Consider the following 16,136-nt stretch of genomic DNA (forward strand, 5'->3'; position numbering starts at 1 on the left):
AGTAAATTCCTGAGCCATTACTTGCCCCTAGATCTATGGCACACCAACACACCAGTTTCTATAATTCACTGGAATTTCACTGAAGCAATCTACCTTCTAGTTGGCTCTCTTTACGAATTAGAATTATTCATGAGATGAACACAATAAGGAGCTGGAATTCATTGCCTTTCTCATTCTGTGAGGTAAATTCTGACTATTGAATCCCAGGCAGTCACATGCTTTGACAAGAATCTGTTGGTTTCTCTATATGTATCATGCTGCACATTACAGTCTCTTTGGGGAAAGGTGATACAGTCAACATTAAGTCATTCAGTTGATGCTTTGCTGATTTGACTGGTGGGTTGTCCAGATTAATGGGATTATAGACAATCAGGAATAGAAGGCCTCTGAAAGATCATTTAATCCAACACTCTGATTTTGAATGGGGAAATTGAGGCACAGATGGGGAAATGGATGTGGCCAAGTTTAGAACTTTAGTCTTAAAGCCTTCTCCACTAAAGTACACAGTCTCCCTTCTTTCTTTTGTGGGTCCTCTTTTACTCATATCTCTACCCCTCAGTAGCTTTTTTAGGATGAGATATTGAGGACGTGAGGAAGAGATTGTAAAACAAACAATCACAAGAGTTCAGGATGATATACTCGCCACAGGTTGGCATATTTTTTGAAAGAGTAAATAAGGGAAAAGATAGAGATTTCTGGCTAAAATATGGTTTAATGTTGGGGATATCACAGTTCTTTGAGTATAGGTATTTCCCACTTTTCAAAAGTTTGCTTTGTGCCACTTTGCTTTTACAAAAGACCTACATGTTTTTGCTAGTGAAAAGAAATCTGAAGATGTTTATTTTTTTGAAAAATGGCAAAAAGTGACACTCTAGTTTGCAGTGAGCCATTAAAGAGGCAGCATGAACCTTGAGCAGTGACAGTGGTACTGTCACACTCCTTCCCCAGGGTCTACACTCAGCATCTCAGTATCAAGCCACCAAAGCTTTGAACTGTGTCTGTGAGCACTCTGTGTTAGTGTTATTTTATGTGTTATTTAGTATGATTTAGTAGGCCATTTTGGGGGGTCTGGGGATGGTCAAATTTCTCTTATATCAATTAATGGTAATTACTTCTTCGCTTTCTGCCATTTCAGTTTACAAAATTCTCTACTTTCAGATGGGAGCTCTGGTGGCATAGTGCCTAAGGCATTTGACTGCTAACTAGAAGGCTAGCAGTTCAAACCTACCAGATAGTGGGGGAAAATCTGTACATTGCAGCATCTGGCAACATAAAAATAATGAAGCTGAAAAAGAAAAGACTTGTCATACTTATGTAGTATGTTATCCCAGCTGAAGTCCAGGTATTTGGGAAGCTTATGAAGTGGTGGTGTCCCGGATACCTACAGACACGAGTCAGTGGGCCTGCGGTCTTCATTCTAAAAACTACTGGAAGGAATAGCTGCATTATAGGACACCTAAATAATATAAAGGAGCTCCGGTGGCATAGTGCCTAAGGCATTTGACTGCAAACCATAAGCCTGGCAGTTCAAACCCACCAGCCCCTCCTCAGAAGGAAGGTTGGGCAATCTACTTCCATAGTGATAGTGCCTTGGAAACCAAAGTAGGCATCACTATGAGTCAGATGTCTGACCCAACTCAATGGCAGTGAATTTTTTTTTTTTTTTGAAACAAGATAAAGGAGAAAAATGGTTTGGTATGCATTTCAACTAAATGATTAATCCCACTGAACAGAAAGATAAGAGCAGAACTTCTCAAACCATGGTGGTACCATCCCAGAGGGGACACTTTTGACATCTTTTGGAGTGTTCCAAATGTCAAAAATATTGAGATGTACCACTGGCATCTAGTGGGGATGATCAGTGACACAAAACACTCTGCAGTGTCCCATATCCTATACAAATTTAGAATGTCCTATTTGACTAAAACTAAAGCCAAACCCACTGCCATCAAGTTGATTCTGACTCAACTCCACATGCTTCAGAGTAGAATTGCTCTCTATAGGGTTTTCAATGGCTTTGCTTTTTTGCAAGTAGACTACCAAGTCTTTTTTCCAGCACCACTGGGTGGATTCAAACTACCAACCTTATGGTTACCAGCTGAGTATAAACTGTTTACACCACCTAAGGACTTTTCCTGTTAGAAATTCATGTGGTAAGAAACCTACTTATACTAACAATATACAATAATAATCTGAGCCTAGATCCTACTCTACCTTATACAAACTACTGGGCTTTCTAGGAATACTACTTTGTAAATTGGGGGACTATTATACTTGCTTTAGTTTACCAAAGTTCAGGTTAGTTTGGTTTAGTTACAGAACTTTACCAAGAGTTGTTCACTGTTTGGAAAACCATATCACAGATGGTAATAGTGTATCTGAGTCACTGGAACAGGAATGTTGATACAACGTCCCTGTATCAGGCCACATCTGAGGTGGAAAATTCACTGGAATTCTGCTGATAGGTGTAAGCAATTGATTATTTCATTACATCTTCCAGTACAGTCATGATCCAATAATTATATAGAGAAATAAATTATTTTAATAATTTATTTTATTTTAATTTAATTTTTTTGAGTGCTTAACCTCATTTATTTTTAGAATTACAGATAGAGTATTGATTTCTAAAAATTGGTGTTGAGGTAAGTTGTATTATCTATTAAATTATTTTCAGGATAATAAAGGGGGATTTATAAAATATTTGTTATTAAAAGGGGGCATTGGATATGATAAGGTTTGGAATCTCTAACTTAGAGTAAGAAAATGAAACAATAGCATCTGAAGAGACTGTGAGGCTCTGGACCCAAGATGGGCTGGTTGGGGCCCAGGTGATAAGAGGAGGAAGGGAGTAGACAAGAGGCCCACCTCCCAGCCACTCTGCTACAGGTCTCACAATAGATCTGGCCTCCAAGAATTTGGCCTGGTCTGGCTGGGGAGAGCACCACTGAGCTGAGAGATACTTTCCCAGTGAGTTCAGGTACTGGTGGCAGGGATAGGGTATCTTAACAGGAAGGCAGGGAGAAAGGACACAGGAAAGCATGTTCTTTAGTCACCCCTAAGGAAGCCAAGATTGGGAGAGGCCTTGAAGAAGGAGCTGAGTTCCCAGCTATTTAATGAGGGCCAAGAGAAATTAGAATTTGAACTTCAATGTGCACATGGCCTTGTTTGTACCCGTAGGCTGGAGGGCTGGAATTATCTGTCTCCATCCTGACCAAAAAACAGCTGCCCTCACTCTTTGGTGAACTGACCCTATCCCACTGTCTCTCTCACATAGAATGTTTGGTCTGTTAGCTTAGATTTTGGATTAAAAAATACCTTTTCTATATACCAATCCAAGATGCCATCACTACTTAGGGGACAAAACAAGCAGGTGAAGAGAAAAATGAATTCCTGTTGCTCAAAGTAAGAGAAACGTTGAAATGGATGTGTGGTTGAAACCAAAACAGTGATTCCAAAACACTTGTGGTCAGAATACTCAAAACAGTACCAACACTGCTTCTTTAAGAAGTCTGAAAAACCAAATGATGTGGCAGTGTTTTCTGCCTTTTCTTCTATGCTGAAAATAAGACAAAAGCAAACTGGGACTGGAGAGGAATCAACTGCAAGCCAGGGCAAGCAGTGGGATGCAATGTGTTCAAGGAACGTGGGGAAAAAATTCTTTAGAGGATCAATGAGAGAAGAGGGAAGAGAACTCATTTTCTGCTAAGTTTTCATACATTTCTTTCCTGTCCTTGTAGAGTGGGCTGATGAAAGATCTAAAAACCAGCCTGAGGTGTTGAGTGGAGAAGCTGTCAGATTTGAAATGTCACCATTTTGGCTGAAGGGGAAAAAGCAAAGTGCATCCTCAGGAAGAAGCCTGAAGCAGAATCAGTAGCTTCTGGAATAAAGGGCAAGTACTCAAATGTGGGGAGTTTCTGGGTGGTACAAAGAGTTAAAGTGTTCAACTGTTAACCAAAAGGTCAGAGGTTCTAGGACACTCAAAGGTGCATTGGAAGAAAAGTCTGGTTATCTACTTCTGAAAATTCAGCCACTGAAAATCCTATAGAGTACAGTTCTACTCTGACACATAGGAGTCACCATAAGCCAGAATCAATTTGACTGCAACTGATCAACTTAAGTGTGGAACGGGTGTCACTATGACCATAAAGTGAGAGTGGATTGTTTGTTCTCATATTTATTTTTTGTCTCGTTGACAGAATAAGCTCCCCCAGAGTAAGTTCTATATTGTCTAAGTGATGGGAATCACTATAGCATAAGCCAATGGATCACAAACTTGAGCATGCTTCAGAATCATCTGGAGGCTTATTAAAACACACCTCTCTGGGTTCTACCCTTAGAGTTCTGGATACAGTGAATCTTAAGGGGCCCTGAGAATCTGCATTCCAAAAAAGCTTCTCACTAAAACTCACTACCGTCAAGTCAATTGCAACTCATAGCGACCCCTCCTTGGGTTTCCAAGGTGGTATCACTATGGAAGTAGATTGCCCAACCTTCCTTCTGAGGAGTGGCTGGTGGGTTTGAACCACCAGCCTTCTGGTTAACAGTCAAATGCCTTAGGCACTATGCCACCAGAGCTCCCAAACAAGTCTCTAGGTGATCACAATTCTACTTGTCCATGGACCACAGTTTGAGGAACACTACTAGAATGAAAGACCACCATGCCAGATACTCTGTATCCCACCAGTTTTACCACTAAGTTCCTGAGTGGCCTTGGACAAGCTTCAAAACCTCTTTTGGGACTTTGTTTACTAAACTTTAAGATAAGAATAAAATTATAACCCTTTGAAGGGGGCAGAACAGGGAATATCAAACTAGATAAAAGGTGAACATGCTTTAAAACGTAAACTATTATCAAACATATGCCTTCAAAGTGCTTATATGTCAAGGTAAAGAGCAGATACACAACTTTATATAGACATGAGCCATTTTTATATCCCAAAGTCTTCATGTGGCTGGGCACACAGCTTGATACCAACAAATGCTTGAGTGAATAAAGTGAGGTAGAGATTTAACAACACTTGGTCCTTTTACATGAACAGTCCTATGAGGCAATTCAGTCCCAAGAAATCCAATGTGTTGACTTCAACTGAGTAAAAAATGTCTGAGACGTCTCACCTAGGCTTTGAGAGAAATGGCAGACAGAGGGGAAATGTGAGTGGGAACATGCCAGCTGAGGGCCTGCAGCACTGTGTGCCTACCCATGCCTGGAGCTTGAGAGCTCACTCACCCTGTTGTCTTCAGGAGTAGGAGGAAGAGGCTTCTTTGAAGCTGAAACAAGAAAAACAGAAAAATAAAATGAGCATGAAACTAAATCAGCCCAGCTTTGGTGAGCTGCCAGGGGGGTTTTCAGAGAAAAGGGACCACAAGGAGAGCAACATAAGAAAAGGGGCCAAAAGAAGTTGAGACACAGAGAAACCCAAACTGGAATTGTTAGGATACGTGTCTCATTTCTTTCAGCCTGCTGGTTCCCAATTCCCTTTCTTAGAAGACACCAGAAACTTCCAGAAGTCAAAGTTCTGGGCCTCTCTCTTTTTGTATCTCTAGGAAAAGCCTAAGCAAAAAAGGCTCTACCAGAGGGGTTAGGCTTGCTTCTCTGTAGATGCAGATACTTCCACGAATGTACCTGGCACCTGCTAAACCCAGGAGTGGGAACTGATGACTCAAGGAGACAGTGACTCACTGGCTTCCTGATGCTGTTGTGGCTTGAGGAGGGGGTGGAAGAGGTGGGAGGACATTGCACTGCTTTTTGAGAGGGTGGAATCCATTTTTAGTTGCCTTAGACATCTGAATATGTGTTCTTGCTGCCTCCCCCAAACAAACCCTCAACATGTCTCCCTCTCTCTTTTATCTCTCTGTGGCTCCATGTTTCTCCTGTCTTTATCTCTCCTCAAGCACTTCCCTATTTTCTCCTCTCTGTTTCTGTACTTTCTCCTCCTTTCCTTCTCACTCCTCTCTTCACTTTCTCCTTCCTTTCGTCTCTCCCTCTTTCTCTCTCTCTCTTTTTTTTTTTTTTTTTGGCATTGCAAAGGATGGGCCTGGAATCAATGGACCAAAGCCGTTTGTCAGTAGGTTTGGGAAGCAGTACACAGGCCTCAACTCAAGACATCTTTAATAATTAGAGATAAGAAGGGAATGGGCTACAAAGATAGGCAGTCAGTCTTTGTCTAGGCATGTGAATAACTTAAAATTAGACAGCCCCATGTCAGGGATATGACAGAGGACATTCTCTATTTGAAACTGGAGCCCAGCCCTTGTGCTAACTCCTTAAGCAAGGGCAGGATGGGATATTGACTTGGGTATGAAATGAGCAGAAAAGGGTCGAAGGAAAACATATGTAATAGGAAATATGGTTCTTAGTCAGTACTCAACCTGGATCCACGAGACTTGTGTTCTAATCCTAGTTCCCACACATACAAACTGTGTGGCCGTGGGCTTCTTCCAACCCTGAACATTCTGTAACTGTTCTCTCTTTCTTCTTCCTCTGGGCCTTCTCTTCCCTTCCTTCCTCTCCCTCTGTGTGGAGTTAGTATGTGGTGAGGATCAGGGTGAATTCTTACCACAGAAATGGGTGTTGCTGTGAGCTGAGTATAGTAGGGTCCATTTTTGTTCAACCATCTTCACTACTTCCCAAACCACCTAACCACCTCCCAACACACACACACACACACACACACACACACACATGCCTGTAGCACTACATCTGAGCCTCAGATTCTCTTGTCCACAAATAATCCAAGTAGACACAATTACCATTTATCAAGAACTTATTAAGTGCCAGCAGCTGTGTTAAGAGCATTCCATAAATCAGTTGATGAATCTCCATGAAGTAGCTACTTCATTACCCCCATTTCACAGATGAGAAAACTGGCTCAAAGGCTCAAAGAGACTGAATAATATATATGAAGTCAAATAACAAGGAAGTGATGGAATTGGGACTTAGATTTTTTTCACTCTAAAGGCCAGTGCTTTTAGACTCTGTGGTATACATGAATCCAACACCAGGGATCCTACAAGCTTTTGCACAGAGCAGACAACCATGTGCTGTGTTCTCAGTACAGTGTGCTTCTTGAAACTGCTCCAAATGCTGTCAAAACTGTGGTATGTGGAGCTATTTAAGCAGTTCTGAAGAGGGTAGACAGAGAAGATATTCACAGCGGGAAATGGCAGAGGGTTGCATTATAAGAGAAGGGCTATTAGCTGAGCGAATGCACAGGCTACTCCCAGAAGTGACCATGAGTGGTCAGGCCCTGGGTTCACACGGGGAGGGTTCAGCATGACCAACTCCTGCCATCCCCAAGAGTAGTCTTGGTGAGTCATTCAGATGCTCCTAACACCTTAGTCATGTGTCCACTACTCAGTGAGGGGAAATACTATGTACCTAGAGAGGATTAGCAGCAATATGAATGGTGAAAATTGCAAAATGGAAACAGATTCAAAGAGTTTCAGAATATAAAGGAAGCTTAGAGATTATTTCATGCCTCCGAAAACCTCCTCTACCATTTTAGAAATGAAGACTTAAGAGACAAGTGACTTACCAGTAGTCACACAGCAAGATGCTGGCAAGAATTTGAAGATAAGAACTTTGGAAAGGGCCTTTCACTCACTGAGAAGCCCATGCCACCTTATTGTTGGAATGGACTCCACCCACATCAAACCTTCCATTTCTTTTTCATTAAACACTGGGTTTCATAAGCAAGGCATGGTCAACAGGGCTAATGCAGGGAATCGCTGTCTTCTAAGACTTGATCAATATTATTCTTTTGGGCCAGGGGAGTGGTAGACTTGAATGGCTTTCTGTCCCATGGTGGAAGGTGAGAAGTGGTGGTTTTTAAAGTGTTACTGAGAAGGGGTGTGACTCAGGAAGCCACTGAAAACCAGGCCACATGTTACATTTACCACATCCGCCTAGGTATGTCAATCAGAGGTATTAAGTTTTAGTACAAAAAAAGAAATTGACTGAAGAGAAAAGGAAACCTGGGGAAGAGAAGTTGAGGGTAGATGGGAGTGCAGACAAAACACTCCACATGGGCCATCATTCCTGTTCACCAACTGATTTGCAGAGCACTTCCTAGCTATGTGACCATAAGCATACGCATCTGCTTACTGCTTCCATTTCTTTAACATCACACTATCTTTTCTGAGAGCATAATGCATGTAAAAGGGCATAGCAGTGGAGTTGTACTTTATTGGGGGGTTAGGGTTCCAAAGTCAGCACTGAAGTTAAAATTGAGTTTCCATTAAATTTCCAGGACCCTATGACCTCAAAGGAGCTCTGGTAGCATAGTGGCTAAGACACTTGCCTGCTAACCAGACGGCTGGTGGTTCAAACCCACCAGCCACTCCTCGGAAGGAAGGTTGGGCAATCCTACTTCCATAGTGATACTGCCTCGGAAACCCAAGGAGGGGTCGCTATGAGTCGGGGCCAACTCGACGGCACATAACAACAACAACAACATGACCTCAAAAGGCCAAGAAACAACTTTCTTTTCACTTTTCATTTAGACTGTGACCTCCTTTTCTCTGAGACAGTGGAGGTTAAGGGGAGATGGGAAGAAGCCATTGGATAAAATAAGATTTATTTTTATTTCCTTTCCCTACCTTCTAACCCTGCAAGTACAGAGTTGAACTCCATATGATTAAACACATGAATGATGTAATATCACTGGGAATAAACATACCCATAAATGCTGTCCCTAATACTTAAATCCACCACCATCGATCAGTTGGTTGTACTATGGTAGCTTGCATGTTGCTATAATGCTGGAAGCTATCTATGCCTTTGGTATTTCATATACCAGCAGTGTCACCCATGGTGGACAGTTTTCAGTAGAGATTCCAGACTAAGACACACTAGGAAAAAAGCCCTGGTGATCTACTTCCAAAAATCAGCCAGTGAAAACCCTATAGATCACAACAGAATATTGTGTTATAGTGCTGGAAGATGAATGCCTTAGGATGGAAGGCACTCAAATACACAGTGGCTGCAACAATTGATTTGAGCATACCAATGACTACGAGGATGGTGGACTGGGCCATGTTTCCTCTATTACACATGGGTCACCAGGAGTTGGAGCAGACTTGATGGCAACTAACAATTGTAATAATTAAGTAATGCCATTCACATTTCCTAACATGAAGGATTATAGCTGTGCTTCTCAAACTTCACTGTGCACATAAATCTCCTAGGGATTTCATTAAAATACAAATTCTAATCTAATAGGTCTAGGGTGAGGCCAGAGAATTTCTAAGGCACGTGACTGCTAACCAGAAGGCTGGTGGTTCAAACCCACCATCCACTCCTCAGAAGGGAGATGGGGCAATCTCTTCCGTAGTGATACTGCCTCAGAAACCCAAGGAGGGGTCACTATGAGTCGGATCTGACTCGATAGTACATAACAACAACAACAACAACAACTAGCTCTCAGGTCATGTTGATGCTGCTTGTCTGAGCTCCACAAGGAGCTATATAATTATCAGCTCTGAGATGAAACAAACAAACAAAAATCAGCAAACTGGTAGTAGAAGCAGATGATTCCCCTCTGAAAATTCTGAAAACCTAGAATTTTCTATCTAATACCTGACACTCCAGAGAGCTTTTATTACCTAAGAGCACAGAGGTCAGTCATTTCAAAAAGAAGAAAATCCCCCAGGCTCTTACCATTCTTGGTTGGGTCATACTCGGCACAGCCTGCTGCAAGCTTCTCCAACTGGGCACAGCACCTCCACCTCCCATCTATCCAGAAATTAGGGTGATACTTGGATACCAAACTGTTGTTGTGCCTTGTTTCTGAAAGGGGTTGTTATCAAAAGAAGAATTATTTCTTGGTTAGAGTATCAAGGCACCAACTTTATAACTCTCTGGGATTTAACCCTGCTGCATAATATTAGTCAGGACAGGCAGTAAAATGGTCATTTACCTGGACTTAATTCATTGTGCTATTTATTGAGGTATGCATATTGGACTTAGGCATTAACAGACCTGAGTTTGGCTCTGCCTCAAGTTAGCTGTATGTCCTTACGATGGGCAAGCCCTCCTTTTAGCCTTAATTTCCCATGAGTTTCGTAGACTGAGTCAGTGGGCTCCATAAAAGTGCCTCAGATGTAATGGGAAGCCCAAGTTGGTGGGATTTTGGTACCTCCACCTCTAACAGCTTCAACCACAGGAACTTGGCTTTTGTCTCTTCTAGATTTGTGGCTTTGAAGTATAATTTTGGTGGTGGTGGGGGAAAAAAGACTGATGATTTAAAAGAAAAAAAAAGCATCAAACCTACAAAACTAGCTAGCTAATTTCCAATGCTCCTTCTAGCTTTAATACCCTTCGTGAAAAGCCCTGCATAGAGGAGAGTCAAAGGCGTTGTCTACCCTGGATGGTGGGTAGATGAGACTCTTTTGATTACATTATACTTTAATGTGTTTGTTCCATGCTCTGTGACTGCTATACTTCTAGTTTGCCCAGCATTGCCTGTCTGGATCCCATTTGAGGCAACAATTGTGGAAAAAGCTAGGACTCAGATTTTTATTCTCATTTTTTTTAGATAGAGTAATCGTGGCTCCAGAGATTTCAAATGGCTTGCTTTTGTCCCCATTTATTTACTTTGCTGCTGTTGTTAATTTCCATCGAGAAGAGACAGATTAATATTTGAACCCAATTCTCCTGGCAAATCAGTGCTAAATAGAAGTAACAGCAATATTGATTAAGTGTTCTCTTGGAGATGGATATTGTTCTAAGTGCCTTGTATGGACTGACTCATTTAATTCTCACAGCAACCCTATGCACTTATATAACCATTTAAAATGTAACTACTTAAAAATATATAAGCACTTTTTGGTTTGGCGCCATATGAAAACAGACAGTGAGCTGGATTTGGCCAACTCCTTCACTATACTGTTTGTTGCTTCTAGGTCCCAGAGGAAAATTTGGGACCTTCCCTTAACACCAAAAGGAAGGTTATCAGTCAGAATTTGTAGCTGAGGAAATGCAGTTGCAAAAATGTCAATGACTATGTCCAGGGTCACACATTTCATAATTGGCAGTGCTGGGATTTTCACCTGATCCACCTGGTTCCACATCCATGTACTTAACCCTTGGGCTGGTTCACGTAATTATGCTGACAGGAAGGGAAGGCTTAAGAAATACCTCTACTGATGATGTGAAAAAAATTCCAAGCTAGCTAACATTTATTGGGTGCTGACTACAGACCTGGTTAATTTTATGGATTTTATTTGCAGGCTGTGGAGGTAGGTGCTATTTATTATTCCTGCCTTCTTGTATTTCACAGTAGATGTGAAAACTGAAGCACAGAGCAGTTAAGGAACTTTTCCAAGCGCACATGACTAGTGGCATGATTTAAATCCAGGTCATCTAGCTCCAAGACCCTTACTGTTCATGCTATACTAGGAGCTGGCAAATTTTTTCTTAAAGGTCCAGATAGCAAATATTTTAGGCTTTGGCAAAATCAAAGATATTATGTAAATATTTATGAAACCATTTAAAAATATAAAAAGGATTCTTAGCTCAGGGCCTTATAAAAACAAGTGGCAGGCTAGATGTGGCCAAACCCTGCACCACACTGTTTGCTGCCTTTAGGGCTCAGGAGGAAGCATGGGACCTGCCACTAACACCAAAAGGGAGACATGTTTGAACATCAGCTGCTCCCAAATCTCACTCTATTCTATTGTGGAATTGAAGCCCATTATAGGATCAACGGGTTTCAGGGTCTCAGTTGCACAGGAGTTTCCTTACCTTCTTTAAGGGCCAGGACCCAGCGTTGCCGGCTTTCACGGTCTGGAGCAAATACATACAGGAGATAGTTATCATGCACGACCTGGAGACAGTACATAGAGTCAAGATGAGCAGTGTGCCCTGAGACAAATGACTGACCATAGGCTCATCTGACTTACTGGGCTGAAGGCTGTGTTTCAGGTGTTTGTCATCATTTAGGCAAACTGGGTAATTTTGGGGAGCTCTGGTGGCATAGTGCCTAAGAAATTTGACTGCTAACCAGAAGGCTGGTGGTTCAAACCCACTAGCCACTCCTCAGAAGGAAGTTGGGGGATCTACTTCTGTAGTGATACGGCCTCAGAAACCCAAGGAGGGGTCACTGTGAGTCGGATCCGACTCGATGGCAGTGCGTTTTTTTTTTTTTTTGGTTTTGGGTAATTTTTACTTAGATGTTTGAGGGCTGTGCAGAGATACAGGGTGAAACTCTGCAGCATAGGCTGCTCCTCAAAGATTTGTGCCACTAGTAAGCAATTGCTGCATTAAAAAAAGTAGGTTTGACTTCTGAGGAGAACGTTCTCCTCCTGACTAGACAGCACATTTATCTCTCATATTTATTTTTCAGTGATTTTAAAAAGAAATATCTCTGGCATGTGAAGAAATAAGGTATTAGATGGTAAATGCACAAACAAGTTAAAAAACCATTTTATTTATTTTTAAATCATTTAAGACACACAAAAATTTTCACAAATAGTACAGAAATTTCCCGTTACTCTTTACCTAACTTTCTCCAGTGATAACATATTACATAACCACAGCAGAGTCTAAACCAGGAAATTCACCTGGGTACAACTATTAACAAAACTACAGGCCTTCTTTATATTTCTCCAGTTTTCTTCATGTCCTCATTTGTAACTGGGTTTTAACAACTGGAAAATATATGTCATTGCTTTTACATTCAGTCCTACCACCTCCAACTACTTTTCTAGTAGGAAAAAAAGTCCTTCTCCATGCCAGGTTAAAAAGAAATATTCACCCCTCATGCTGACAAACTGAAAGGATACTCTGGGATGTGCAAGGAGACATCCACTCCTGCAGATGCATAAATGCCAAAAGTGGTAACAAGGTTTAAACACCATCCTGACCTAAAGCCTCTGAAGAGACCCTCTACCAATTCTGTCCAATAGAACTTTCTACTGTGACAGATGTGTTCTATATCTGTGCTGTCCCATATTGTAGCTACTAATCACATGTGGCTATAGAACCTATGAAATGTGACTTGTGTGGCTGAGGATCTTAATATTTAATATTATTTCATTTAAATTAATTTACATTTGAATTTAAACAGCCACATGTGGATAGGGTCTATTGTATTGGACAATGCAGTTCTAGGGCATTCCCAGATTGTAAAATCTGAGTCTTCTTGCCCCAGAACCTCCAAGCAATTTATAATCAAGGATTTCAATCTGTTGCCCCATATCTTGGGATAAACTATACTCCAAGAACATTAATCCTGGGGGCCTTGATGACAGCTTTCTCTTTTCCCCAGGGCGGAGTAATTAGTTATCTTCCTCTAAGTAGGTAAGACAGTGAGGGCAAAGAGAATGAGCAATAACATTTTCAAGATTTTGTACTTAATCTTTGCTGAATGAATGAATCTATCATTTATTAAAAGAACATAAGGCTGGGACTCAGTTTTGACCCAGAATCAGAGTCATTCCTTCCCCCACCTTCTCTTACAATGACTGAGGGATTTAACTATGGTCCAGGGAATGGGGAACTATCCCTGTTAGGCCTGATGGACTTACCTGGAATGGGTATTTATAGTGGCATGGGATGATAATGTCACTTTTCACAATCTCGACACACTTGATTCGGGAAAGTTCAATGGAGCCCTTCAATGTGCGCTTTTTCTGTGGGGAGAAAAGTACATTCCATTTAAACAAGAGAGAACACGTGATGCTTTCATCCAGATTGCTTCTAGAAATCCATTATGGGACAAGATACACTAGATTTGTAAAACAAGTCCTCCAAAAATCCAGAAGCTGCTTGCTGGCCCTCAGTGCCTGAGAAAGACAGTGTTAGCAGGCTCCTAGGAGACATGAGCTTTGAATCGTCTTCTTTATGGGGTGACTGATTCTCACTCATTGAAGTAAGCTTATATCCCATTGTCCTTGTGACAAATGGCAGCACTGAACCACATGTGCTGATTTTCTTTATTCTTACTTATTAGCACAGTAATTGAACTCAGGCTTGAGCTAGACGGTGATACATACCTTTAGTGGAAACTTCCTTTTCTACATCTTGCTTCTCCAAATCCCTAAGCTATCCATAATCCCACACTGACTTCCACAGGACATTCCTGTATAATTATCCTTTCTCTATGCCCTCCCAACCCCATTGAATCTTAACCATGTCTCACTTCTTTGGACTCTTGCTACATGTATTTCCCTGAAAACTAATTCATATGATCGTGTTCATGGTTTATAATGATGCTACATGTTACCCATTTCTAAAAGTGCTTTTGCTTGGAGAGTGGATCCCAAAGAATGTGTTGCCTTATCTAATGGGGCAGATTCTGCTGGTGAACTATCATGCTCAAAGGAAGTCTAGTTAGGAGTGCACAGCCTTTCAGAACAGAGTAGGCTTTCACAGGTTCCTAGAATTAGGCTACCATTGAGACTAGATTTTAATTCAGCTATGAAAGCACTGAAAAATACTTCATTATACCATTTCTTTATAAGGAAGTAGTAATTTGTGATGAAACGGGCACAAGGTTGGAAAGGGCTAGGTTCAAAGTTGGGCCCTTTCCCTTACTAGCTCTGTGAACTAGGGAAATTCATCTAACCTCTCTGAACCTTTGTTTCCACATCTGGTAAGTAAGGATAATACCTACTTTTTAAGGGCTGACTGGAGAATAAAATAGGATGATGTAAACAAATTACCTGACTCATAGTAGGTGCTCTCAATGAAGGGTGCTCTTGCAGTTAAAGAGGTTACTAAACAAACTCACTGTCATCGAATTGATTCATAGTGACCCTAGGCAGTAGAACTGTGTCATAGGATTTCCAAGGCTCTAAATATTTATGAAAGCAGACTGCCATATCTTTTTCCCATGGAGCAGCTAGTGGGTTCCAACTGCCAAACTTTAGATTTGCAGCTGAGAAGTCAAAGAAGTTCTAACTATTGCAAGAGTGAGCATGATATAGAAGTGCATTCAGTTGGTGTTCAGAGAGCCATGACACCATCAAATGCTCCAGAATTGGGCTCTCTCTTTACTTTCTATTTTTTTACTCCACTCTGGATGCAGGTTTTTGCTTTAGTAGCTGAGACACAGAACCGAGATGAAAAACATTAAGATGTGCAGAGCACTTCCTATTTAACACAGGGAAGCTTTGTGGTGCTCCTTTTTCCTTTTTTTTTTTTTTTTTAATTAAATACTCATTTTTGAAAATACAAAATTTATCCATGTTCATTGTAATAAATTAAACAATATGACCATATGCGAAAAAAAATTTATAAAGCCCATTCCACCCTCTCTACTCCACTCAGATAACCAAGATTAATCATTTGGAATGTATTCTTTTTTCTTACTATTATTATTTATTTTATTGTGCTTTGGGTGCAAATTTACAAAGCACATTTTTTTACATTCCATAGTTCATGCACATTTGATTTCATGACCAGATTACCATCACCAACCATAAAAGTCTTCTCCCATCCTCTCTCCTCCCGATGACTACCCCCTCCCTGTGCCCTTGTTGACTATGCATTCCTGTCTGTCCAGCTTTCCCTCTGTGTGAATTGGTATGTATTCTTCTTTTTCTCGTTTATAGACTGTATGTAAACAAAAATGAATATCTGCTCTACATAGTGGTCTACACCTTGCTTTTGTAATATAATGATGTATTAAGGTGCCTGTCATCCCTTAAAACCTCTGAAAATACACATGCCTTTGGACTCATATTATCTTCTCATTTTGTGTGTTCCTGATCTTGCCCATAATCATAGTTCTTTGGAATGGCCTATCTGTTTTTCAAAAACAGAAGGGCACAGCTGCCTTTGCAACAACCATCTGCAGCTGTGGGTAAACAGGGAGCTGAACTTTGAAGTTACCTTGTTATTTGACCTCTTTTGGATTATTTCCTTAGAAGTGTGCATAGCAAAATGAAACAAAAGGATCATGACAGTAATATGACAATTGTGTTTGTAGACATTTTTGTCTTTGAAACCCACTAACTCCAGAGTTGCCTGAGGGTAGAGACCAGGACATGTGCCACCATATCCCCAATGCCAAGCACAGTGGCTGGCCCAGAGATGGGAGGGACGGAGGGGGGTGCTCAGTCGGGATGTGATTAATGAATGCACCACATTTGAAAACAGTTAAAACAATCTTAATCAGATTTAAGGCTAATGC

At 41.1% G+C, this 16,136-nt stretch overlaps 1 protein-coding gene across 1 annotated transcript in view; it reads right to left on the bottom strand.

Annotated features, from left to right (window-relative positions):
* The window catches only part of ITK (IL2 inducible T cell kinase), an 89,035-nt gene that overhangs the window by 45,441 nt on the left and 27,458 nt on the right, over positions 1-16,136 (bottom strand). The window contains exons 2-5 of the mRNA XM_007946406.2: positions 13,528-13,632; positions 11,744-11,825; positions 9,659-9,787; positions 5,228-5,268 (exon numbers count right to left, since the gene is read on the bottom strand). Of these exons, the coding sequence (XP_007944597.1) occupies positions 5,228-5,268; positions 9,659-9,787; positions 11,744-11,825; positions 13,528-13,632 (357 nt within the window). The remainder of the gene's footprint in view (positions 1-5,227; positions 5,269-9,658; positions 9,788-11,743; positions 11,826-13,527; positions 13,633-16,136) is intronic.

This window comes from Orycteropus afer, unplaced genomic scaffold (genome assembly GCF_000298275.1).
Source record: "Orycteropus afer afer isolate SDZICR_OR568_19922 unplaced genomic scaffold, OryAfe1.0 scaffold00160, whole genome shotgun sequence".
Lineage (NCBI taxonomy): Eukaryota > Metazoa > Chordata > Mammalia > Tubulidentata > Orycteropodidae > Orycteropus > Orycteropus afer.